We start from the raw sequence: 27,497 nt of genomic DNA, 5'->3' as shown, positions 1-27,497 counted from the left end.
ATAATGATTGTGTCTTTCTCATTTTGTAGAATATAACAGTACTACGAAATGGTGTGTCACATTGCATGTTTTAGCCATAATACCTAGAAAAAAACATACAGAGACCCCCATTCCCCACCAAGGTATTGTTTGTGTTTTAATATGCCAAGGTAAATATCTTTATATTAGAAAATGAGCCATAACACCCTGAGAAACAATACAGGGACCACATCAAAGTTATTGATTGAGCGTATATGCTTACAATGGTGTGTTACTAAACTCTCTGGTCCAAGCTTGGGTGCCATGTCAATAGTGTCGAGGTACAATTTTTTTCAGTTGGATTTTCAACCTTATTGCAAGGCTCACTGGTTCTTCTTCTCAACTTTTTTGGATTCTAGACATCGAGACAAAATGATATTCTAACCTCGAAAATGGCCGGAGTGGCTCTTATGACACTGTTATTAAATGCCTCATATGATGATTGATAATTAATTTTTTTTTTGTTGCTTTAATTTTCTTTTTCTTTTTGTTATTTTTAGTCTCCCTATGCACAACTCCTGGCAGCTTCAACTCTTACAAAATTGGTCAGTCGTCCAAATTTGACATTACCATTGGAACAAAGAATAGACATACGTGAGTAGCTGACTGCACAGATTCTTTTATTAATGCTCTTTTTATTCTTATTTCCATATTCTGTGCAACAAAATCTATAACTGTTGTGAATGTCAGTTGGTTTGTTTTTGGTGGTGTGGATGATTACTTGATCTTGTTACACATCCCCCCTTCTCTTTCTCTCTCTTTTCTTTCCCTTACCCTCTCTTTCTCCTTCTTTCTCTCTGTCATGTATAATACCAAGTTCTTCCATTTGTCCCTGATTGCTGTTATGGACTTTTCACTTTTGTCTGGTGTCTTAATCTCATTTAACAAATCGTTATGAATATTTCGTTTCTTTACTTGACTTACAAGATTCTTGATATGAATCTGTGTGTTGAAACATGTTTTGTTGTTACATAAATATTAATGACTTGTAGGGATGTGGTATTCCGTTATGCAACCATAATATACTCTAAAACAAGGGTTCTCAACCATTTTTTATCTATAGACTCCTTTGATTATTATTTTATTCTAGTGCCCCCCCCCCCCAGCCACTCAATGTTTAAAAGCTAGTTTTATTAAAAATCCCTATTTTGTTTTCCACACATTAACTTGTGTAGTTTGAACTATTTAAAATGTTAAAGAAAGAAACCTAGCTGTTTCTTCTAATACATACATCTGAAGCAAAATTTTTCAGGGACCCTTAAACTACTATTGTGGATCCCTAATTTACTATTTTGTTGTGTGAACCCACCAAAATCTTATATGGACCCCAGTTGAGAACTACTGTTCTAAAGTATATTAAATGGTTTTATAAGTCAGTACTATGTTCTGCTGTGTTAGCAGTGCTATTATATCGCTTATTACAGAATATCTGTAGAGGTAACCATAACAAGTGATATTTTGTTGTCTTTGGAGGGTCATTATGCCAATAATAAACCCACTCACTGGTTCTATTTTTGTCAGTTTGTTAACCATTTAGCTAATGAATTGTTTGATAATTCGTACCATCAGTCAACCAAAAGGACTGACAAATTTAGCTGATTGATTGATTAATTAAATGGTTAATCATCATCATACATCTGCTTTCCATGCTGGCATGGGTTAGACAGTTTGACTGCAACTGGTAAGCTGGAGAGCTACACCAGGTTCCAGTCTGTTGTGGCACGGTTTCTAAAGTTGGCTGCCCTTCCTAACACCAACCACCCCGAGAGTGTAATGGGTGCTTTTTATGTGCTACCAGCACGGGTGCCATTTAAATGACACCAGCAACGGCCATGACTATGAAGTCACTTGGCTTGGCAAGCCTTCTGAAGCACAGCATGTGACCAAAGGTCTCGGTCACTTGTCATTGCCTCTGTAAAGCCCAACATTCAATGATCATGCTACTAGCAAATTGTAAAATAAAAATACAGAAGTATAATAAAACCTGTGCATGTGCTTATCATTGGCATAATGACCGTCCCAAGATACAAAAGATAATTACTATGATTTGTATTGTAATATTGGCAGAGTAGTTACTGCACTGGACAAAATGCTTAGTGGTGTTTCATCTGTCTTTATGTTCTAAGTCCAAATTCTGCCACGGTCAACTTTGCCATTCATCCTTTTGGGGGTGGGGGTGGGGAGGTTGAGCACTAGGGGGTTGATGTAATCAACTCAATCCCCCTCTTCCTTGAAAATTGCTGGCCTTGTGCCAAAATTTGACACCAATATTTGTATGTATCTTTTTTTATCTTTTACTTGTTTCAGTCATTTGACTGCAGCCATGCTGGGGCATCAGTTTTTAATTTGTCTTTCTTTCTTTTTCTTCCTCAGGAAATTATGTACTAAATTTTTTGGGTACTAGACCAAAATTAGTTCATTATGTATTACAGTCACTGGTCCAGGTAAGATTGTAATAATATATGTAAGAAACGTTTTTTTCCTCTTCTTCTGATTTCTATGAAGAGTTTGTCATATTGTTTCTTCTTAACCCAAATAAGAGATTTTCTCAAGACACAAAATCAAACTATCTAGGTGAAAATATGTAATGGATAAAGTACACAATGGTTGATAAGATGCTGTAGCAATATCTTTTATCTTTTACTTGTTTCAGTCATTGGGCAGCAGCCATTCTGAGGCACTACCTTGAAGTGTTTAGCCTAACAATAAGTAACCCTGTACTTACTATTTTTAAAACCTAGTACTTATTCTATTTCCAAACTGCTGAGCCATTTCCGTATATGAAGACCAAGAAGAAATCTGGTGAAACAGAATTTATTTTAATGAGATACTTCTTGAAATCACCCGAGGAGACACATCTACACCGAGGGATACACTTAAACAAGTTGTTCAGTACCCCACCCGCAAGGGATCAATGCTAGAAGAGTAGAAACAATTGTAGTGATCAGTAAAGATTCTCATGTTTTCCGTCTTCGTCTCTCTCACTAATGTGTGTACAGGAATCTGTATATCATACTTGATGCAGATATATCACAGAAAGCTAGATTAACTATAGTTTTTGTCTTAAGATGTACAGTGTTAACATGAACATATATCAGTAAGAGCTGAAAATCATCCAACTGTGGTGGTGGTATTGCTGGATGTGTATGTCTTAGCATGCAGTTGCTTGTGGGTACTCGCTACTCTGCCTGTTTTTTGTCTGCTATTGATATATTTCTGTTGTTTTCAATACTCTACATCTGTAGATACTTTCTCAGAACAATTACTGCTGTTAATTAGGCTCTCTACAATGTCTCTGCATCAAGTATGATATACAGATGGCCATTTTAAACAAATACTGCTTTTGTTGCACATAATGAATTTTTATTCAGCCAGCTGGCAAATTGCAACATCAGTGATTTCTTAATCACTGCTTTCCTGTCTCAGTGATGATATATTTTGTCTTAGCATGCAGTTGCCAGTGGGTACTTGTTACTGATGAGGCCCAAAGAGGCAGAAATGTGCATCTAATATTATTTTCTCTTTTTTGAAAATGATGTTTTACTTGTTTTAAAAGTCCTAGTTTTACTTTTGCTGAAAATGGTGTTTTGTGTATTGTTAATTTTCTAATTGTTTTCTTATTTATATTTTTATGTTAACACAGCTTTTTGCACGTATTACAAAACTGGGCTGGTTTGATGTACAAAAAGATGAGTGTGTATTCCGAAATGCAGTACAAGACGTAGCCAAATTCATTCAGGTATGTATAATTTTGCAGTTAATTCACTAAAGTAATGAAGTTGTTTCTGTTACTGCTCAGTACTTATCTACAGGGGACCTATTATCAAAAAGGTTTCAAATTCATCCTTATGCTTTCATCATCATCATCATCATCATCATTTAGCGTCCGCTTTCCATGCTAGCATGGGTTGGACGGTTCAACTGGGGTCTGTGAAGCCAGAAGGCTGCATCAGGCCCAGTCTGATCTGGCAGTGTTTCTACGGCTGGATGCATTTTTTTTTTACAAACAGTGCATTTAAAACCATATTTATTTACTTTACCCCACTTTTTTAAGATGATTTGTACTTTTTGTGAAGTGTTAACCATAAACACATATACACGTATGTGCCTTTCTTTGTTTAGCTGATTTTTTTGTGTTCCCATCACTTGAGCAGTTTTTGCTCTGAGGATGAGGTGGGGTAGTCGTATGAATGATTGAATCAACCTTTAGCATGTTGAAGGCGAATCATGTCACTGTATGAGTATTCTCCCCTCTCAGTGTGATACAGTGTGCCTGCTACTACAGGGGAGAGAACTCATATTATGACATGATTTGCTTTCAGCATGCTAAAGGTTAATCCTAGTTTATTACTAGAATTTTTTGTTTTTGTTCAAAGAGAACTGAAGCCCAAAAGATGATACTGGTACTCATCTGTCCCTACCATTTATTTGGTTCCCTGACTTGGTTGGTTGGCACAAAACTAATTTTTATAGAGGTCAAGGAGGTTGAATTTAAACTAATGTGTTCCTAGTACTTGTTTTACTGACTGACTTTTGGTATTAATGAGTGCTGAGATCTGATTGGCATGACGTGATGGGAGCCCTGTGTCAATGGCATGTAAAAAGCACCCATGCCGGTGTCACATAAAAAGCACCCAGTACACCCTGTAAAGCAGTTGACATTAAGAAAGGCATCCGGCCATGGAAATTAAGCCAAATGAAACTGGAACCTGGTGCAGCTCTGGTCAAACTGTCCAGCCCATGCCACCATGGAAAAACGAATGTTAAATGATGATGATACACACACACACACACACACGCACACACTGTAATCAAGATTATAATATGTTTTAAAATGTTTATTCTAGCTATGAAAATCAAGCCTATGGTGTTAAAATCAGTAGTCAAAGCGTAAAGTCAAGTTAACTATTATCAATTGGTAAAGACCACTGTTTAGATTTTGTTTACTCACTGTTGATAGTGTAAGCATGATCAGGGTAGTTACTGCTTTGAAAATAGCAGTGTCTAGTGTGATCACACTTAAGGTATCTGTAATATAGTGATAACTACTGTTGCTCAGAAACCAGCAGGGAGCAACCTGGTCCTGATAGTAATTTGAATGGGTTGAAGCTATTCGATAATCATCTCACTTTCACGTCCTGGTTGCTGAGGGCCATTGTTTTTTATTGCAAGGCCTATTTTTTTATATTTAGTGTAGCGAGGTAAAACCCCCCAAAAACTTGTTCATTAAACATGTTAGAGTTGGAAGAGTGGACGTTAGAACAGTGATGATGATCTCCACGTATATATATATATATATATATATATATATATATACTCTTTTACTCTTTACTTTTTTCAATCATTTGACTGCAGCCATGCTGGAGCACCGCCTTTAGTCAAGCAAATCAACCCCAGGACTTATTCTTCGTAAGCCTAGTACTTGTTCTATCAGTCTCTTTAGCCGAACTGCTAAGTTACAGGGACGTAAACACACCAAGCGATGTTGGGGGGACAGACACAAACACACATATATATACATATATACAACGTGCTTCTTTCTGTTTCTGTCTACCAATCCACTTGCAAGACTGAACCTGGAACCATGTGGTTGGTAAGCCAGCTACTTACCACACAACCACTCCTGTGCCTATATATATATATATATATATATAATTGTTTTGAGAAAGAATTTGATTAATTAGAAATTCTCTCAGTTAAGGTTTGCACTTAGGAGTGCTCAAGAGGAACTTGAGGTAAAAGATAAAAATATGTAATATGAAGGAATGTATGACCAGGTAATTTAATCCACAAACATGACTCTGATTTCAGATGGATTTAAAGAACCAGTATACATGATACATTGAAAATGTATAAATACATAGACAGTTTTTTTAAATCTACAAGTAAATAAATATATCAAAAATATATGTGTGTGTATACATATACATACATATGAGTGTGGTACTGAAAAGCTCCTGGCTTTAACCCTTTAGCATTTAAACCGGCCATATCCGGCCAAAAGTATTCTGCTTGTTTTATGTTCAAACTGGCCAGATCTGGTCTCCACACCAGCACTACAATATCATCTTAAAAATTAACAGCTACCTCATCAAAATCTCATAGCTCCAAGATAAATGCCTGATTAGTTCAAGGCAATGTGGATAAAGAAGGATTAATTTTGGCAGAATAATGCGAACACTAAAGGGTTAAGGGTATCATGAAAGGCCTGGTTGGAGGCTCAACCTTCTGAGTTCTTTTGCAGGGCTTAGAAAAATTGAAGGACTGCTGCAGTAAGTTTGTTAATCTGAGAGGGGAATATGTTTGATAAAATCATAATTAACTGGTCCACCTGTATTTTCTTTTACCCAAAGCCAGGGACTTTTCAGCCCCCACCTATTTTATATATATATATATATATATATATATATATATGCATACATACACACACACTCTGCATATACACATGCATATGTGTGTGTCTGTCATTTATAAAAATATACATCAGAAACTACACTGTCTCTCTTTCCCTCTCTCTCTCTCTCTCTCTCTCTCTCTCACACACACACACCCACACACATACAGGAAGTTCAATAGCAAATTCCAAAGTCATCTAAAGAGCAGGCTGAATTTTTTTGGTACATCAAGATAAAATGTATGTCAAATCTGATAAGATAATGTTCTGAGAAAACTCTTATCTGTGCTATGTTGGCTAGGAGATAGCATTTGCATTTAAAATAGATAACAGTGTAGGTGTATGATAAGGCAGAGGTCTTGTCGTCTACCCTATTGTCGTTTTTCAAGTGTAGACGCTACCCTTATGATCTTTGAGCATAATATGAGGTAGATCCCTACGTGCTTAAGGATCATAAGCATAATTTTGCTAGCCACTGTGGATGTAGGTTAACCAATCCTGAAAAAAACAAACCTAGGCTTAGTTAACAACAAAAACCTTGATCCTTTAATTGTTATCATCATTTGCCGTCTGTTTTCCATGCTGGCATGGGTTGAACAGTTTGACAGGAGCTGACAAGCCAGAACACTGCACCATGCTTCGCTGTCTGTTTTGGCATGGTCTTTACGGCTGGATGCCTTTCCTAATGCTGACCACCTCACAGAGTGGACTTGGGTGTTTTTTATGTGGCCCCAGTACCAGCAAAGTATTCTTTTGGCACAGTTTTTTTATAGCTGGGTGGCCTTCCAAATGCCAACCGCTTTACAGTGTGGACTGGATGCTTTTTATGTGGTACCAGTACTGCCAGAGTCACCAAGTAACTTGCAAGACAAAGATCCTTTGGTAGTGGTGGGGTTATTGGAGGATGTGAGCTTGTGCCAGGTTAGAGTGTGGTAGACGGACAGAAACAGGTGTCTTGCTGTTGAGGAGATAAATGGTTAGCCCAGTCAGAGGGAAAGAACAAGAGAATGATCAAGAATGAAAGAGAACAACAGGAAGAAAGAGAGAGCATGAGAGACTTAAAAACAGCAAAAAAAGTTTTTGAATAATAGCTTGTCAGTTGTAGAATGGTTTATTAGAATTGTTTGACAACCGGAGATGTGAAACTGAGTAAAGGAAAGTTTGAACTTGCAACATAAAAATATATTTTGATGCTTGACTATCAAGATCAAGCACTCTAATTTCTTATCCTTTTGTCTACATTGCATTCAAGTGTTATATGCATACATAGATACACACATTAGTAAGACTTTGGAACAAAAAAGTACTCAATACCAGGAAAGTAGTTTATGACTTCTTTAATAGAATTTATGTCACTTTAGGTTTTATGTTGATGAAACACTTAATGTAAAAACCCATATAATTTACGCATTTTCTTTTGCAAAAATAAAAATAAACTCTAGGGATGTATAAATTACATGAGTAGATCGTTTCTAGAATTTTTTTAGAAATTTTTTTTGATGCAAAAAGATATACAAAATGTAAACATTCGTACCAGAAGTTGACTCATTTAGTGTCAGAATAGGTTTTTGCAGAAAAAATAAGGGCTTAAATATAGTGTCCAGAAAGTGGGTGCTGTAAGTCTTTATATATGAAGGGTTGCTGAAAAGTGTCTTATCCTTCAGAGTATGTCCAGAAGTTCAAAGACGTGTGGCCTAAGTGATAATAATTAATGCAAATTCCATGTGTTTTATCCTTCAGAGTATGTCCACACAACATGTTATGATAGGAGTCCAGTTGCTGTCCCAATTAGTCTGTGAAATGAATCAATTGAGTGAGGTAAGTAAATTGTCCCATTAATCTCTTTTGGTGACCATTTGACAGTGGTAAGCTCTGAAAATTGACATCTTTCACTCATACCATCTTCTTGATATTTCTGGGTATAGAGAGAGAGAAAAATATGTCAGTTGTTGTTTAGTTCCACATCTATCTTCATCAAGTAGCCTCATGATCAAAGATGTTCCAGCCTTGACTATCCCATATTTTTGTGTATTAGGGGTTACATTGTCTAATAAACCATTCCTTTTGTAAGAATAGTAGTGTGTAATTTGAGGAAGATGTACAGGCTATTTCTAGCTGGCTGAATAACAATATAAAGGGTCTGTTATTAACTGAGGTTGGCCATTGACTGTTAACTCCTTCCCCGGAAACTTTTTCTGGTGAAAACATTTCATTTTCAGACGAATTTTTTTTTTTATCAAACGAGCTTGCACTCTCACCTGATGTATCCAAGCTTCTAATAGAAGGTTCATACTCATTGTCATCTTCTGGGCGTAATTTGTAAAACAAAAATGAAATGCTGAGAATTGAGGTATAAACTCGTCTGTGGCTGTTTTTGAAGTTATGTGTTTTGCACAAGTTTATTCAACACACTCTGAAAAAGACAAATTGGGTGAAGACAAGTTAACTCGCCTTTGCCGGGTAAGGGGTTAATGGAAGATTCTAGATGAGAATTAATGGATGTTATTTTTAGGTATGTAGCCGAGGTTGGCAATCTGCTGTTAATGGAAATCCTTATGTTATTAAGAACATAGCAGCAAGCTAGTAGAATTGTTAGCATGCTGGGCAAAATGCTGCTAAGCATTTTGCCTGTCTGTTTGCTCTGAGTTCAAATCCCGCCGAGGTCAACTTTGCCTTTCATTCTTTCAGGGTCAATAAATTAAGTACCAGTTAAGTACTGGGATCGATGTAATTGACTATCCCCCCCCCCACCAAAATTTCAAGCCTTGTGTCTATAGTAGAAATGCTTATTAAGAATGCAACTATAGTTAATCCAAAGACACAGTTTCAAGCAATATAAAAGTGCTGAGGAAGCATTTTTTAAAATCATTTTATCCCCTAAAAGCTTGAGGTCACTGTAGTGTAACGGGTTACAAAGAAGACACAGAAGGAGTCTACAAATTCAAAAGATGTTCATTGACAGGGGCAAGCAAGATATTAGCATGGCTTGATCATTGAACACTTATTTCTCCTGTGAAAGACTCATCTTTGTTTTTGTTTAATTTCTGTACATAATGGTTTATCAGTTACATGTACATGTTTGTCCGTTGAAGTGATGAGAGTTATCTAGTCGTCCTTAAGGATGACTGATAACTCATGTGGTGGCTTTGTTTAAAATGAAGATGAGTTACCCACTGTCAAACCTCACTCTCTTTCTCTCATCTTTGACCATCTTCAGTCCAATAGCAAGACTAGGGTCGAAATGACTGGAGGATGGAGAGGGATGCAGTGGATAACCGAGTTATCTTATTTGTTTCTTCTGCAGAGTCTACTGGATCCAGTCTTCACATGCTTAGGAAGGCAAACTCTGATAATGCTAATCAACCCCATAGCTGGGACCCTGACAGGTGTTACTACTCTGGGTCAGAGTAGACCTGGGAACTGTAACTTCTGAACCAGGGCTTCATTACTGGATGCAGTTTCAAGTCATACTCAGGGTGGTACACACACAAGCATACACTCAGACAGACAGTTGTATAAATACACTGGTACATAATTTATGTACCATTTTTGGAGTCCAGTATAATAATCTGTGCCCACCACTCACCTTTTTTAATTTAATCTCAGAAATCTTATCGATGCCTTCTGTCTTTGTGTCTAGGCGGAAGCCAGCAGATCAATCACCAAACATCGTAAAACTGCCTCATCTTTCCGAGACACCCAACTTTATGAGATTTTCCAGCTAGCATGTTCATTACTACGAACAGCCGAAGGAAATTTAAAAACTCTTGATTTTTCTGATGATAGTCAGGTAAGAAAGGTCATTTCATTTAAAGAGGAAAAAAAATATGTATAAATATTGGTTTTGCTATTTAAAATTTTTTGTTTTTTTTTACTAATGTAATTAACAGCGTCTCCATCTCTCTATTTCTCTTTGTTCATCTTCTTGCTAAGCACGCAAGTCCCAATTAGCTGCCATGATACTCTCGCTGTGTCCCAAATAGCTACCATGGTACTCTCGCTGTGTCCCAATTAGCTGCCATGGTACTCTCGCTGTGTCCCAAATACCTACCATGGTACTCTCGCTGTGTCCCAATTAGCTACCATGGTACTCTCGCTGTGTCCCAATTAGCTACCATGGTACTCTTGCTGTGTCCCAATTAGCTGCCATGGTACTCCCTCTGTGTCCCAAATAGCTACCATGGTACTCTCGCTGTGTCCCAATTAGCTACCATGGTACTCTCGCTGTGTCCCAATTAGCTACCATGGTACTCTTGCTGTGTCCCAATTAGCTGCCATGGTACTCCCCCTGTGTCCCAAATAGCTACCATGGTACTCTCGCTGTGTCCCAATTAGCTACCATGGTACTCTCGCTGTGTCCCAATTAGCTACCATGGTACTCTCGCTGTGTCCCAATTAGCTACCATGGTACTCTCGCTGTGTCCCAATTAGCTGCCATGGTACTCCCTCTGTGTCCCAATTTCAAAAATGACAATACAGGCACGACTCAATTTGTGTCAGTAATTGGTTTCAAGATGTGTGACTTAACTTGAAAAATGATGTGAAAGATCTTCAGATACTGGGCCTCACTGAGGAGAGGAGAGGGGACCGAAACTTATGTCGATTTGCTGTACTTGAGAAGACCGGTCAAACTAAGTAAAATCATGGCCATCCATCCTTACAGGAATGTCCTGTATGGCCATGCCTCCACTCCCTCCCCCATTTGAGATATCTTTGTCTTACAGGTGCAAGTGTCACATATAATGCACGTGTGCCCATGCCGCATGAAATGCACTCGTGACGGTGCCTCGTAAAATGCACTTGTGCTGGTGTCACATAAGCACACTCATGCTGATAGCACATAAGAAGCACCCAGCACCATGTAAAGTTTGTTGGTGTTAGGAAAGAGCATTCAGCTGTAAAAACCATTCTAAACCAGACAATTGGAGCCTGGCCAGCTCCTGTTAAACAAAGCCAGCATGGAAAATGGATGTTAAACGATGATGATGATGTAAAAAAATTTTTTTTAAATGATTAGCTCATATCTGTTTTAGTAAATGGCTTGTAGATATTTTACACCTCAGTATTTGTTTTGTGATTTTTAAAATATGTTTGCTGAGAATGACGTAAAGTCAGATAAAGCAACTGAATTGAGGGTTTTTTTTCCCCCATTAATTTCTTAGAAAAACAACTGATACTAAGTTGAAAAAGACCTAACTTGAAACAACTTCAGTTGAGGCATGTTTGTACTGACAGTTAGCTGAATACTGGGTTGAAATGTGCATTATATTTTTCGTTGTCTGTCTTTAAATTTTACGTGTCTCGGTGTGTATTTTATCATGTATTTAATCATAAAAGGAAATGTGTATTTTGCATAGACATCAGCATCATCATCACCATCATTGTTTAACGTCGGCTTTCCGTGCTGGCATGGGTTGGACTGTTTGACATGGAGCCTGCTAGCAGGGAGCTGTTCAGACTCCAATTGTCTGTTGTGGCATGGTTTCTACAGCTGGATGCCCTTCCCAATGCCAACTACTTAACAGTGTGCTGGGTGCCTTTTATGTTGATTCCAAACAATGTAAATAAATAAAGATTACATTTGACAGTGTGATCTGAATGCTAAAGGGTTAAAACTGAATATTCATCACCTGTTATTTGTTTCCAAGGCATATAAGATGTACCCCCCCACAAAAATCTCGGATAAATTACCCCAGGTCTTATGTTCAAAGATGAGTCTCTCATAAACATTAATGCACAAAGAACTCTTTTTGTCCTTGCCAAAATAGACAATAGAGCTTGGCACAGCCATCTGGCTTGCTAGCTCTTGTCCAACCGTCCAACCCATGTCATTATGGAAAATGGGCATTAAATGATGGTGGCAGTGTTGTTATTGTTGCTGATGATGATAAAATTGGGATGCGACTAATTTACCCATGCATCTTTTATACCATTGGATATGGTAATTTGAATTTGTTTTTTTGGTTCCCCCTTTTTTTTTTCTGTAAATGAGATAAGGTGGAGGTCAGTGACATATTTGAACTCTATGAATTTCCTCTACTTTTTTTTAATATTATTTTGATAAAAAAAACCTCTGTCCTTTCACAGTTATATTGTGGAGATGATTACAATGGGCAGTGGTTAACTGATTAAGAAATACAAAGAAGTTTTTGAAGATATTTTACATCTACTGAAAAATCCAGCCTCTGTCCAGCCTGGAACAATGAATTTCAAATGGAAGCAGAAGTTGATGAAAGAAAAATAAAGATTTCTTTTATATTTTTTTTTGTCTATTTCTCTATGTTAGAGTGGGTGGGTAACTTTGGTTAACATTAGTACCATTGCTACAAAGAAAAAAGAAAAGAAAAGCACTTGGTACACTCTGTATTGTGGTTGGCATTATGAAGGGCATCCAGCCATAGAAACCATGCCAAAGCAGACACTTGAGCTTGATGATGTCCTCTGCCTTTATTTACATTATTTTACATTTGACAGATATTTGTCCTCATCTTGTTTGTTGTTAACACAATGTTTCGGCTGATATAATAACATAGGAAAAATGCCTTAGGAATGAGAACCCTTGTTTGAAATTCCCCCAGGACACCTGATGAAGGCTGGAGGGTATATCAGCCGAAACGTTGTGTTAACAATAAACAAGATGAGGACAAATATCCGTCAAATGAAAACAAAGTATGTAATTCCTCATCTCTCAAATATAGAACTGTGTCCTCTGGTTTGTTAGTTCCCATGAACTGTCAAACTCATACCAGTAAGGAAAACACATGTGAAACAATTATGATGATGAGAGTAATAATGATTTGAAGGAGATTTTGCTGCTATTTTTAACAAGTTTATAGAACACCTAGAAGTTGACTTGTCAATGGGAGGTGGGGTGTTGAGAGAGGAAGTATTGGACATTGTGTTTGGTAATATGTTGAGTTTTTTTTCTTTTCTTTTTAGCCTCAGGACATCCTTGTGTGTCTATAACTACATTTATATAAAAAAAACAACAACATTAGGATGTGATTTGAGGGAGTTATTGACTGTCATTTCTAGCAGGCTGAGTATCCATATAAAAGCAACCTCATGGACTCTGAATGGTGGGGCACCGAAACGGTCAACATGACTAACATACTTCTCTTTTGTTTTCGATTATTTTACATCTGTTGTATCCATTAACAGGCTGCTCTATTTAACCATTTAACACATATTTTATCAAGCAGTTTATCGATTTACCTTACAGTAATCACACATATTCCTGATTATAATTAAAGTGCTTCGTTACACAGTTTAATGGCTGGTTGATAACACTTCCTGAATACGTCGACCAGTTTCACTTTGCTCTTTCATCCTTCCAAGTTTAATAGAATTGAACAACCGTCGCAGCAACACAAATGACTGCCATCTCTTTGGAGACGCTACCCTGGCATAGCTATAATCCAAACGACTGGAAACCAGAACCAATGAAAGAATTAAAAGTTCGCTGACTGAAATAAGCTGCAAGACATACTGTATTAAAACCTCTTTCTTCATTACGTCTCCATGAAATGCCAGCTGAAAGCCTAATGATGTTAATGTTTGCCTCTCTCTCTCTTTCTCTTCTTTTCCACCCCTTTGCAGCATGGCCTGTTGTCCCATTCACTGCGATTAGCACTCAACTGCTTAACATTTGACTTCATAGGAGCATCCACAGATGAATCTTCAGACGACCTGTGCACTGTCCAAATTCCAACAAGTTGGCGATCAGGTAGATTTTTTTTTTCTTGGTTTGACTTTATTTTAAAACTTGTATTTTATATACTCTTTTACTTTGTTCCAGTCATTTGACTGTAGCCATGCTGGAGCACCGCTTTTAATCGAGCAAATCGACCCCAGGACTTATTCTTCGTAAGCCTAGTACTTATTCTATCAGTCTCTTTTGCCGAACTGATAAGTTACGGGGACGTAAACACACCAGCATTGGTTGTCAAGCGATGTTGGGGGGATGAATACAGACACACAAACGTATACATATATACGACGGGCTTCTTTCAGTTTCCGTCTACCAAATCCACTCACAAGGCTTTGGTCGGCCTCCTGAGGCTATAGTAGAAGACACTTGCCCAAGGTGCCACTCAGTGGGACTGAACCCAGAACCATGTGGTTGGTAAGCAAGCTACTTACCACACAGCCACTCCTACGCCTGTATGTGTGACTGTTAGAATGAAAGTATCGTAATTTTTGGTTTCTTTCTCTCTCAGTGTCCATAGGACCAGGTCTACCAGAAATTTGCTATCTTATGGCACATGCTGATGGTCTCTGGCCTCTTAACTCTTTTGTTACCATATTTGTTTTGAAATACCTGACCTTTGTTTCCACACAGTTTCTCCCTAGTAAATTTACTCGCAAGCCATTTGGTGGCACCCTGAGGCTATATGCTCAAAGTGCCATGCAATGGGACTGAACCTAAAACCATGTGCTTGCAAAATGAGTTTCTTGACCACACAACCATGTTGGCACCTGTATGTGATTTTTATTTCTTTACTTGTTTCAGTCATATGACTGTGGCCATGCTGGAGCACCACCTAAAGAGTTTTTAGTTTTAAAAAATGGATCCTGGGACTTATTCCTTGTAAGCCCAGTGCTTATTCTATCGGCTTCTTTTGCCGAACTGTTAAGTTACGGGGACGTAAACACACCAACATCGGTTGTCAAGCGATGGTCAATGGAGACACAGATATATATATATATATATATATATATGTGTGTGTGTGATGGGCTTCTTTCAGTTTCTACCTACCAAATCCACTCTCAAGGCTTTGGTCGGCCTCCTGAGGCTATAGTAGAAGACACTTGCCCAAGGTGCCATGCAGTAGGACCAAACCCAGAACCATGTGGTTGAGAAGCAAGCTTCTTACCACACAGTTCATGTTTCATGGTTTTGTTTGTCACTATTTGAGTGAAATGGTATTATAATGTCTACATTCCTTCTTGACATTATGACCAAACACTTTTGAAGACCAGAAAAATAAGAAAAAAAACATCCCTTACATGAAAACAAATAAGGGTTGGCATCTTACCATAAAATTTGCCTCAAATAAATTCAACACATATTTGCATTGAAAAACAGCCATTGAACAAATGGATGAATATAGTATGGTAACTCATTGTAAGATTGAGCTGAATATTATATACCTGATTCCTTGAATGGTAGACCAGACTGGCAGACTGTTGAATATTCTGTGGATACATAAAATGTTGATTATTATAGGTTTTGTAGAACACAGGGACTTAGAAGAGCTTTAAGTTGGAGGGCAATGTTGACCAAAATTGGCTGAGAATTACAGTTGTGTTCTTACTCTTAGGTTTAATCCTCTACTTCAACTGTATCAATTTTCATTGTCTACCGATGCCGAAGCCATTTAATTCTAGATTTGATTACATGAAATCAAGATTTTGGCTTTAATAAATGTTTCATAGAATTAATTTTATTGATTTATTGTAATTTTTTTCTCTTTGTTTTGTTTATGGTTTGTCTCTCATCACTAAACCTATTTAATCTTTTTTTTCTAGTTTTCCTTGATTTCAGTACGCTACAGTTATTTTTTGATTTGTATGCAGGACTCCCATCTTCATTATCTTCAATGGTGAGTTGCAAAAGCTTTCTGGTTTAAATATATTTGATTATTACCTGAAGAACTTTATCACCTGCTGCTCCTGGGTTCACTCCTATTTCCTCCATATACCCCACACCAATATTTACTGCATCCACCTCAAACACCATCTCTAATCATCTCTCACTCTCACAAATTTAGCCTACCCACTGACCCTTTTCACATTCGAGGGCAATGCCAGCAACAGTCGACCGTTGAAGACCAAGCCTGACCATGCAGGCTACAGTGGTTTGGCCATGTCTGGAGGATAAGCACCGGAAGACTCCCACACCTAAATTTGTGGCAGCAGTGGCCCAATCACTGGATAATCCAGTGCAGTGCATCAAATAAGGCATGGTCGAAACAAATTGAGCAAGACCTGAAGCTGCAGTGCGTCGACATCAAGCATGCTAAAGCTAGTGCCATGAATTGGAAAGCATGGAATAACATCATCACCAGAGACCATCATCCAGTGACACCCACAGCAGTGTATTGGTTGAAAGGACAGCGTTCCCCTCCAGTTACCAGCTAGGGATTAAAGAAGAAGATGACCCTTTCTGGTCCTCTGTCCCTGTTCTCTCTCTCTCTCTTTCTTGCTCTCTCATTCAAGCTGGAGAAGCTCTATATTCACCTCTTCAGCAAGACACCTGTTCCTGTCCCTCTAACATACTTACACCACTTTCAATACTTTACGTACATTACATACATATGGTTACATATATTTGTGCACTCATACACATGTTCAAATACACATTATATCTTTATTCTGTGCGACCGTCTCATTGTCTATCTATCTGTCTGTCTGTCTATCTGTTTGTATATTTGTATATAACATACATACATACATTCACATATACTTGTGCACTCGCACACACATTCAAACACCTACATTTATTATATGCTCATTCTATTACAGGCTCTCTCTTGTCTTGTACAAGTTGCATCAGTTCGGCGTTCATTGTTTAATAATGATGAAAGGGCCCAGTTTCTTAATCATCTTGTTGCTGGTGTACGACGCATTTTAGAACATCCACAGGTAAGTTGCCATCTCTTTGAAACCTCATTAATAAAACTTTTTAGCCAGGATTGCTAACATATTAGACTATGGACCAAAGTAAGAACACGTGCTTTGTCAGTACTTTTGCCTGTTGTCTCATTGGTTCATTGTTGAAGTGCATCACTAAAAGCACCAGATTTCCTTATTGGAGATAGTAATAATTAAGGCTTTGTTTAAGGCAGTGAGCTGGCAGAATTGGTACCATGCTGGGCAAAATGCTTGCGTTCTGAGTTCAAATTCCACTGCCTTTCATCCTCTCGGGGTTGATAAAATAAGTACCTCTAGACTTGTCTTTGGACCTCACCTCTAGTTTTGATTGTGTGTGTTGTACATGATACTGACTCATGTGCAAGAGCTAGCTCACCATGTGTTTATCTCACCACAGGCAGACATCAACATCCGCACCTTGACAAATATTTCCAGACAGAATCTAGAATCCATCATGCTAAAGATTCTGTCTTTGTCTTATCCTTTCTCTCAGTTTCTTTCATATTTGTTAAATTTATTTATGTGTTGTAGTTATGATGTTGAAACAATAACTATTTAGTGATAAATATTTGCCCTTTTAAAAACATGTTTGCTTTTCTGTTCATTTTTAATTTGAAAATTCAAATTTTGCAACCCTTAAAAACCTAAACCTTGTTACATTTCTCCATACATAGTTTGTCATTTCTTAATTTCTATCGTATTCTCTTTCTCTTTACAGAGTTTGTCACATCCTAATAACTACCATGAATTTTGTCGGTTGCTTGCCCGCTTGAAATCAAATTATCAGCTAGGGGAACTTGTAAAAGTAGATAACTATCCTGAAATTATTAAACTCATTGCTGAATTTACAGTAACTAGTTTACGTGTAAGTATCTTTTTGTTCCTGTTTCAGTTGCTCAACTTTAAAACCAGACAACTCTGGTCATTATAAAGATATCACTTGTGAGCTGTTAGGACTCTATATCCTTCAAAACTTTCAACCTTTTCTGAAATTTGCCAACAGCTCATGCAAGCATGGAAAAATTGTTAAATGATGATGATGATGATGTGTGACTCTCAGTCCTTTTCTGATGTTTACAATATTTGTGATCTATTTTTCCAGATGTGGCAATGCGCACCAAACAGCATACATTATTTATTGAGTTTGTGGCAGCGTATGGTGGCTTCAGTTCCTTATGTGAAAGCTTCAGAACCTCATCTTTTAGAAACCTACACACCAGAAGTCACTAAAGCCTATATTACCTCAAGGATGGAATCTGTCCATGTGGCCCTCACGTAAGATAGCTCTTTCTTTATTTGATGGTGGTGGATGGGCAGAATTATTCATTAGTATTGAAAAAAAAAAAAAAGAGAATGCTTTGCAGTATTCATTCTGGTTCTTTATTTTCTGAGTTCAAATCCCACTGAAGTTGACTTTACTTTTCATACTTTTGGGTCTTGATAAAGTAAAGTAGCAGTCATGTACTGAGGTCAATGGTATCAACTGACCCCTTCACTTAGAATTATGGGTTTCATGCTTAAATTAATTTAGCTATTCATTTAACCGACTGACTGAGCTGAAATTGTATTGGACAAATAGTTAACGAGGTTGACTGATGAACCATATCTTTTAGCCAGATCTAAGCCATGTCTAATTTTTTCTGGACCAATAGGGGTAGTTATTTGTTTTTACTTAATATAACTTATTACTTACTACACCAATGGCAGAAGATACAGCTTATTGTTTTTCACCAGTTGGCACACTCTATAAATGTCAAATATTTTACTAGCGTACAATGTTGAGTTCATCATGTCTTACCATATGGACCATTCTATCAGTTATGGATTGAGTGTATGCTCCTGCATGCATTTTCTTTCTCAGAGATGGAGAAAAAAAATTGAAGATTATGATTAAAGATTTTAAAGTAATCTAAAGATTTTCAGGTTTTAGTCTTTCTTTATTGTTGTAGTACATGTGTATCGTGTAAGGTGAACTCACATGGCCTCAGTGCTGAGAGCATCAGGCTTATGATCGCGTGGTTGTGAGTTTGATTCCCTGACCGGGCTGTGTGTTGTGTTCTTGAGCAAGACACTTTATTTCATGTTGCTGCAGTTCACTCAGTTGTAGAAACGAATTGTGACGTCACTGGTGCCAAGCTGTATCAGCTTTTGCCTTTTCCATGGATAACATTGGTGGTGTGGAGAGGGGAGGCCAGTATGCATGGACGACTGCTGATCTTCCATAAACAACTTTGCCTGGACTTGGACCTCAGAAGTAAACTTTCTAGGTGCAATCCTATGGTAATTCATGACCAAAGTTTGGTTTAAGATTTTAAGTTTTTAGGCTTTAGAGAAAAGCATTTTTCATTGTTTTTTCCACAAATATGTAAATGCTTGTAATTGGACATATTTTTGTCTTTTAATTCCAGCGAGGGCCTTGAAGATCCTTTAGAAGATAATGGGATGGTAACTCAACAACTAGATCAGGTGAGTTGGTCTGTTTGTTATTTCTTCTTCCCTAAACTGGTGCAGATAGAGATAAGCAAATGAGAGTGGAGCAATGGATGTTTGGTTTGAATCGATGCTTAGGCATACAGTGTTTGTGTGTGTGTGCTTACTTACTTGTACTTGTGGCGACATTCACCCTGGGCGGGTTGAGTCGGCTTCTTCTCATGGAAGAAGTTTTGTGGGAATATGTGGATTTCACAAGCAGTCCCCAACAATCCCGCATGTAGAGACATCCTGTTTGCCACAGATTGTCCGCAGACGCAGAGACAGAACGACTGAAGAGCCGCTGGTTGCTGAAACAGACAGTCGGAGGATTTTCACCGACGGCATAGCTCTGACACTACCCGTTGCCAGCGTCCCCACCATGGTGAGGAGGGGATGGACTTTGGGGACGCTGTGTGTGCTGGCTCATGCAATGCACATTCACTTGGACTCTCTCACTCTCTCTCACACACACACATACAGCTAGCCAAGGCCTTGTAAGTGGTTAGGTAAACAGAAACTGAAAGAAACCTGTCATGTGTATTTATATGTGTGTGTGTAAGTGTTTACATTTATGTTTCTTTGAAAATCGCCAAGCTACAAGTGGTGGTGTAGTTTTTTTATATCACCTGTCAACAAAACATAAACTGGTTTGTTGCCTTTACATATGTATAGAATAAGAGATCCTTTCCTTGAAAAACAGGTTCACTCCCACTGTGTGGCACTTTGGGCAAGTGCCTCGGGCTGACCAAAGCCATGAGAGTGGATTTGGAAGGCAGAAACTGAAAGAAGCCCATCGTGTGTGTGTGTGTGTATTTGCCTTCCCCTCAGCCCCCATTGCTTGACAACCAGTGTTGTGTGTGTTTACATCCCTGTAACTTAGCAGTTTGGCAAAAGAAACCAACAGAATAAGTACTAGGCTTAAAAAATAAAAATAAAAATATAAAAAATTTGTTGGACTAAAATCTTTAAAGGCAGTGCTCCAGCTTGGCTGCAGTCAAATGACTGAAACAAATAGAAAAATAAAAGAATATATTTCTGAAGGTGTTGGCTGTGCAGTTTTATTATACATGTTTCTCTCTGATTGCAGCTATCAACTATCGGACGTTGTGAGTACGAGAAAACCTGTGCATTACTTGTGCAGCTGTTTGACGAAGCAGCTCAGCGGTACCAAGAACTGATTTCATCTGGCGGACAAAGTGTAGAAGTAGCAGTTCAGCAAGGTGAGTAGCTCAGATGACAACGGATTCCCTACATTCTCCGTTTGTCATGTCTGTGGGAATGGTAGTAAAGAGGAGAATGTAGGTTTTCCTGATGTTTGTGTCTTTCTCAAAAAGCGACACAAGTGGAGTGATGCTAGTTTGGGATTGAAACTGGACCTTAATTGATAAATTTTTAATTCAAAAACAAACCAAAGGAGGAAGAAAACTGCATGCAAACCTTAACTGTCCTGTTTCTTTCCACATTGGTAGACGAAAACTGAAAGAAGTCCATCGTATATATGTATATATATGTGTGTATGTTTGTGTGTTGTGTTTGTCACCTCCCCCCCACATCACTTGACAACCGATGCTGGTGTGTTTACGTCGCCGTAACTTAGCGGTTCAGCAAAAGAGACGATAGAATAAATACTAGGCTTACAAAGAATAAGTCCTGGGGTCGATTTCCTCGACTAAAGGCGGTGCTCCAGCATGGCCACAGTCAAATGACTGAAACAAGTTAATGAGAGAATGAGTATACCATATAATGGGCCTCACGGAGGCAATGACAAGTGATATACCAAGCTTGAGAAGACCCGTCAAGCCAAGTGGCATTGTAGTTGTGGCCAGTGTCGGTGACATGCAACTGGCATATAAGAAGCACCCATTACATTCTTGGATTGGTTAGTGTTAGGAAGGACATCCAGCCATAAAAAGCATGTCAAATCAGATTGGAACCTGGTGCAGCCCCCCCCCAGCTTACTAGTTTCAGTCAAAGCATCTAACTCATGCCAGCATGAGAAGCAGATGCTAAATGACGTTGATGGTGATGATGAGCAGTGCTGCCTTCAGTGGACATGCTATATATTATGTTGGGCTTTCTGAATATAGTAAACTAATTAAGGTGGCGATCTGGCAGAAATGTTGGCATGCCAGGCAAAATGCTTAGTTGCATTTCATCTGTCTTTACGTTCTAAGTTCAAATTCTGCCAAGGCTGACTTTGCCTTTCATCCTTTCAGGGTCGATAAATTAAGTGCCAGTTGCATATTGGGGTTGATCTAATCGACTGGCCCCCTCTCACAAAATTTCGGGCCTTATGCCTAGAGTAGAAAAGAATATAGTAAATTAATTATATTCAATGTTACTTGTACATGTAAAGTGGTGGTCTGGCAGAATTGTTAGTGCATCATCATCATCATCATCATTTAATGTCCATCCTCCATACATGCATAGGTAGGACGGTTGACAGGAGCCAGTCATGTAGAAAAACTACCCTCAGGCGAAATGCTTAGTGGCATTTCATCCATCTTTACATTGTGAGTTCAAATTCTGCTGAAGTCAACTTTGCCTTTCATCCTTTCGTGGTTGATAAAACATGAACCAATTGAGCCCTCGTGGTGATGTAATTGTCTTAGCCTCTCTCTCTCAAAATTGCTGACTAACAAGTAGAGTTGGTCAGAGTTTCAGTGGAAATACAAGTTCACATGTGGTCCCTAGTCACATGTATACACACTCTGGGATAGTGTGACCCGTAGCAGCTCACTTTGGTGTCGATTGTCGACTGTTGCAGAGAGTTTGCTGATCAAGTTTACCATTGATTATCAGAACAGATGTATTACAAAGAAATGATGAAAATAATAATAGTAATAATAATGGTTTTCCAATTTTGGCACAAGGCCAGCAATTTTGGGTGAGGGGTAAGTCGATTACATTGACCCCAGGGATCAACTGGTGCTTATTTTATTGATCCCCAAAAGGATGAAGAGCAAAGTTGACCTTAATGGAAATTGAACTCAGGATATAAAGGCAGACGAAATGCCACTAAGCATTTTGCCCGACATGGTAACAATTCTGCTAGCTCACCACCTTAAGTAACTATAGTAATAATGGTTTCAATTTTTGGCACAAGGCCAGCAATTTTGAGGGGAGTGGGAGTAGTGAATGTCATCAACCCCAGTATTTAAGTTGTACTTTTTACCCTAGTACATGCACCACAAGCTTTTGAAAGTTTCCATCTACCAAATTCATTCATTAATGCTAATCATTAGTTGACTCTGGGCTATCGAAGAAAACACTTGTCCAAGGTGCCTAATCAGTAACAGACAAGTGTTAAGTGTTGCATAACAGTGATTGGCTAATATGAAACTGAATCTACCAATCTGCATGTCCTAGTCCCGTCTGGCCATTTAACTATGCTGACCGGAGATAAGTTGAAAAAGCACCATCCGATCGTGGCCGTTGCCAGCTTCGCCTGGCCTCCGTGCCGGTAGCACGTAAAAAGCACCATCCGACCGTGGCCGTTTGCCAGCCTTGTCTGGCACCTGTGCTGGTGGCACGTAAAAAGCACCCACTACACTCATGGAGTGGTTGGCGTTAGGAAGGGCATCCAGCCGTAGAAACATTGCCAGATCAGACTGGGCCTGGTGCAGCCTTCTGGCTTCCCAGACCCCAGTTGCACCGTCCAACCCATGCCAGCATGGAAAGCGGACGCTAAACGATGATGATGATGAAGTCTTTTTAAAACAAAAGTTGAAATATTGAAATATGAAGTAAAAATGTCAGCTGTCTATTTATATTTCTTTATTTCAAACATATATCATAGTCATCATCGTTATCATCATATGTCCCTTTTCCATGCTGGCATGAGATGGATAGTTTGACCTGAGTTGGTAAGTCCTGGTGCCACACGAGGACCATTGTCTGTTCTGGCATGTTTTCTACAGCTAGATGCCCTTCCTAATGCCAACCACTCTGCAGAGTGTGGCACTGGCACCAGTACTTTTAACTTGGCACCTGTCCTGAATACAGGGACGGGTCTTCTTTGAATTTTGGAAAATGTTTTATCTCAGTGCTTTATATAAAGTTAAACTATGTTTAATAATGACTTGTTTATATTTCTCCACCAGGCCGTCTAACATGGTTAGTGTATATAATTGGTGCTGTTGTGGGTGGAAGGGTATCGTTTGCCAGTACAGATGAACATGATGCTATGGATGGAGAGCTTGTATGTCGGTAAGTACATTTCTTTTACTCCACAAACACTCTCCCCCTTCCCCAGCTCTCCTCCCATTCTATCCCCCCCCCTTGTTCTTTTAATGTTGTTCTGCTTCTTTTGGTTTCATTGATAGTAAATAATTTCATTTTTGTTTCACAGTTCAGTAGTAACCATCCCATCTTTATTTTTACATAGTGTAGCTAGGATTACATTAACCATTGTGTTCTTTGTAAATTAGTAGGGTGTGATTTGAAGGTAGTGTAAGGTGACATTTCTAGCAGGTCTAGTTGCCCTGTAGTATGAATCTGTGTGCGAAAATGTAAATATTTATATCTATTATATTATATATAACTTTTATGTTGCACACATATCATCCTTTAATGTCTGTTTTCCCTGCTGGCATGGGTTGGATGGTTTGATAGGAGCTGGTATGGCCGAGAGCTGCAACAGGTTCCATTATCTGTTTTGGCATGGTTTTTACAGCTAGATGCCCTTCCTAACGCCAACCACTTTACAGAGTTCACTGGAGGCATTTTACATGGTGCAATCACTGGTGTTTTTTTTACATGGCACCAGCACCAGTACTGACAGAGTCACCAAATAGCTTGCAAGACAAAAACCCCTCAGCTGGGAGGTGTGTGTGTCGAGATGGGGGGGGGGGGGGTAATAGTGAAGGGTGGTTTTGTGCCAGATGATGAGAGATTAGAGGTATAGAAGGACAGGGATAGGTGTCTTGCTGTAGAGTAGATACATGAATATTCCAGTTTGATAAGAAAGACGGGTGAGTCAGTGAATAAGATGAAGAGCGCAATAGTGAGAGAGATGGAGTGAAGATGTGTCGGGAAATATATGTACTTGTGTGTTTTTGTGTATATGTATATAATCATCATCATCATCCTTGTCATCATTTAATGTCTGTTGTCCATGTTGGCATAGGTTGGATAGTTTGGCCAGAACTGATTTGGCTGGGTGCCCATCCTAATGCTGACCACTTTACAAAATGTGATGGGTGCTTTTATGTGGCATGGTCTCAACACTTCTGCTATGGGGGTATGAGCTTATATATATATATATATATGAAAGAGAGAGATTTATATACACACACATGATGGAGTTTTTTTCAGTTTCTGTGTATGAAATCTATTTACAAGACTTTGGTTGGCCCAGGGCTATAATAGAGGACAACTGCCTAAGGTGCACTGCAGTGGGACTGAACCTGAGATTACATGGTTGGGAACCAAGTTTCTTAGCCACACTGTCACACTTGCACTTAACCTCATATTTAGTGCTGAGAAGTTCATGATCATGGTTGTTTAGCGTCTGCTTTCCATGCTGGCATGGGTTAGATGGTTTGGCATGCAGCTGGCTAGCAGGGAGCTGTTCAGACTTAACTGTCTGTTGTGGCAGGGTTCCTATAGCTGGATGCCCTTCCTAATGCCAACCATTTATCAAAGGGTGCTTGTGGCACATAAAATGAAATGGTAAAAGTTGTAAAATGAAAATAATTATTACAAATGTTTTGCTTCTAAAGATGAAGTTAATGTTGTGAAAAGTTATGATCTTAATTAACGTTAATTATAATATGTTCTATAGGTGTAGGTGTGGCTGTGTGGTAAGAAGCTTTCTTCTGAACCACATGGATCTGGGTTCAGTCTCACTGCATGGAACCATGAGCAAGTGTCTTCTGCTAGAGCCTTGGCTGACCAAAACTTTGTGAATAGATTAGCTTGATGGAAGCTAAAAGATCATCATCATGTGTGTGTGTGTGGTGGGGGTCTTTGTTTTTGTTCCTTAATACCATTTGACAACCAGCGTTGGTGTGTTTACATCACTGTAACTTAGTGGTTTGGCCAAAGAGACTGATAGAGCAAGTGCTAGACTTGTAAACCTAAGTACTGGGGTCAATTCATTCAACTAAAAATTCTTCACGGTGGCGCTCCAGCAGAGCTGAAGTCTAGTAACTGAAACAAGTAAAAGATTAAAAAAAAAAACGATATTGAACACATTGATAAATATTGTCCATATTGTTATGTGAACATTCGTTGAGTTAGACAATTTGTTTTCCAGGGGTGGCTGTATTCTAAGAGTTGAACAATTTGTTTTCCAGGGGTGGCTGTATTGTAAGAGTTAGACAGTTTGTTTTCCAGGGGTGGCTGTATTGTAAGAGTTAGACAGTTTGTTTTCCAGTGGGTGGCTGTATTGTAACTATGTAGCAGCAAGCTGTAAGCTTGGGGGTAACTGTTTAAAGGCATCTTCATAATATTGATGGTGTTTATAATCTGATTCCAGAGTACTGCAGTTGATGAATCTCACCGACTCTCGTTTACAACAGAGTGGTTGTGAAAAACTAGAACTTGCCATCTTGAGTTTCTTTGAACAGTTTCGGAAGATTTATGTTGGTGATCAGGTACAGAAAACTTCAAAGGTCAGGCATACTTTTTTTTGTTTTTGTTATAATTGTTATTACTGCTGTAGATAATATTTATTTCTTTATTGCCCACAAGGGCTAAACATAGAGGGGACAAACAAGGAGAGACAAAGAGATTAAGTTGATTACATCAATCCCAGTGCGTAACTGGAATTTATTTAATCGACCCCCAAAAGGATGAACAGCAAAGTCGACCTCGGCGGAATTTGAACTCAGAATGTAGCATCAGACGAAATACCGCTAAACATTTTGCCCAGCATGCTAACAATTCTGCCAACACATTGCCTGTTGTTGATAATATTATTATTATTATTCAGGCAGCAAGCTGGCAGAATCGTTAGCACACTGAGTGAAATGTTTAGCAATATTTTGCTCACTGCTACATTCTGAGTTCAAATTCTGCCGAGGTTGACTTTGCCTTTCATCCTTTTGGGGTCGATAAATTAAGTACCAGTTAAACACTGGGGTCAATGTAATTGACTAGTCCTGTCCCCACAAATCTGAGGCCCTGTGCCTCCAGTAAAAAGGATTATCATCATCATCAGCATCATCATCATTATTGTCCTTATTATTATAATGATTATTATTATTATTGGAATGCAGTGAGCTGGCAGAATTGTTACCATGCCAGACAAAATGCTTAGCAGTATTAATTCCAATTTTGTTCTGAGTTCAAATGCCGAAATTGCTGGCCTTGTACCAAAATTTGAAGCCATCACTACTATTCTTTTTCTCATCATCATCATTAAGGTGGCAAGTTAGCAGGGTTGTCAGCACACCAGGTGAAATGCTTAGTGGCATTTCACCTGTGATACATTCTGAATTCAAATTCCACCAGGGTCAATAAAATAAATACCAGTTGAACACTAGTCAGTTTAATTGATTTAGCCCTTCCCCAAACCTGCTAGCCTAGTGCCAAAAATTTCAAAACATTATTATTATTATTGAGAGAGCAGTGCATGCCATCAAAGTGACATCAGGGTACAAATATATGAAGCCCAATATATCCATCATGACTACTGATAAGGGCACATCAGGCACATGCATCACAACCATATGTGAGTGACATTGTTATCTCATATCAAGATAAACAGCACATGACCTTGCAGGTGGGGTGGGGTGGGGTCCTGTTAGAATTTTCTTCAGGTCATGTAGTTCATCCCACTTAAAAGGTTCCTAAATAAGGTTTAAGGATTGTGAATTATTCAAACCCCAAAGAATTCCTCTCAACACATGGTTATGATGCTCTCCCACCATTCGCGCTCATGATCAGAGATGCACATATTGTCAGCCACCAAGGGACATGCTCAACTGGTTACAGTCAAACAACTGACAAG

General features: G+C 38.7%; 1 protein-coding gene across 3 annotated transcripts in view; it reads left to right on the top strand.

Annotated features, from left to right (window-relative positions):
* Window positions 1-27,497, top strand: part of LOC115223167 (exportin-7) — a 107,061-nt gene that overhangs the window by 29,114 nt on the left and 50,450 nt on the right. For all 3 annotated transcript variants that reach the window (XM_029793596.2, XM_029793598.2, XM_029793597.2), the window contains exons 3-16: window positions 519-612; window positions 2,392-2,462; window positions 3,662-3,757; window positions 8,153-8,230; window positions 10,053-10,202; window positions 14,012-14,138; window positions 15,944-16,017; window positions 16,940-17,059; window positions 17,787-17,933; window positions 18,171-18,343; window positions 19,477-19,534; window positions 20,628-20,760; window positions 23,644-23,749; window positions 26,022-26,157. In XM_029793596.2, coding sequence (XP_029649456.1) covers window positions 519-612; window positions 2,392-2,462; window positions 3,662-3,757; window positions 8,153-8,230; window positions 10,053-10,202; window positions 14,012-14,138; window positions 15,944-16,017; window positions 16,940-17,059; window positions 17,787-17,933; window positions 18,171-18,343; window positions 19,477-19,534; window positions 20,628-20,760; window positions 23,644-23,749; window positions 26,022-26,157 — 1,563 coding nt within the window. The remainder of the gene's footprint in view (window positions 1-518; window positions 613-2,391; window positions 2,463-3,661; window positions 3,758-8,152; window positions 8,231-10,052; window positions 10,203-14,011; window positions 14,139-15,943; window positions 16,018-16,939; window positions 17,060-17,786; window positions 17,934-18,170; window positions 18,344-19,476; window positions 19,535-20,627; window positions 20,761-23,643; window positions 23,750-26,021; window positions 26,158-27,497) is intronic.

Source organism: Octopus sinensis, linkage group LG22 (genome assembly GCF_006345805.1).
Source record: "Octopus sinensis linkage group LG22, ASM634580v1, whole genome shotgun sequence".
Taxonomy (NCBI): domain Eukaryota; kingdom Metazoa; phylum Mollusca; class Cephalopoda; order Octopoda; family Octopodidae; genus Octopus; species Octopus sinensis.
The sequence above is the reverse complement of the archived record's forward strand: the minus strand, read 5'-3'. Positions and strand labels throughout refer to the sequence as shown.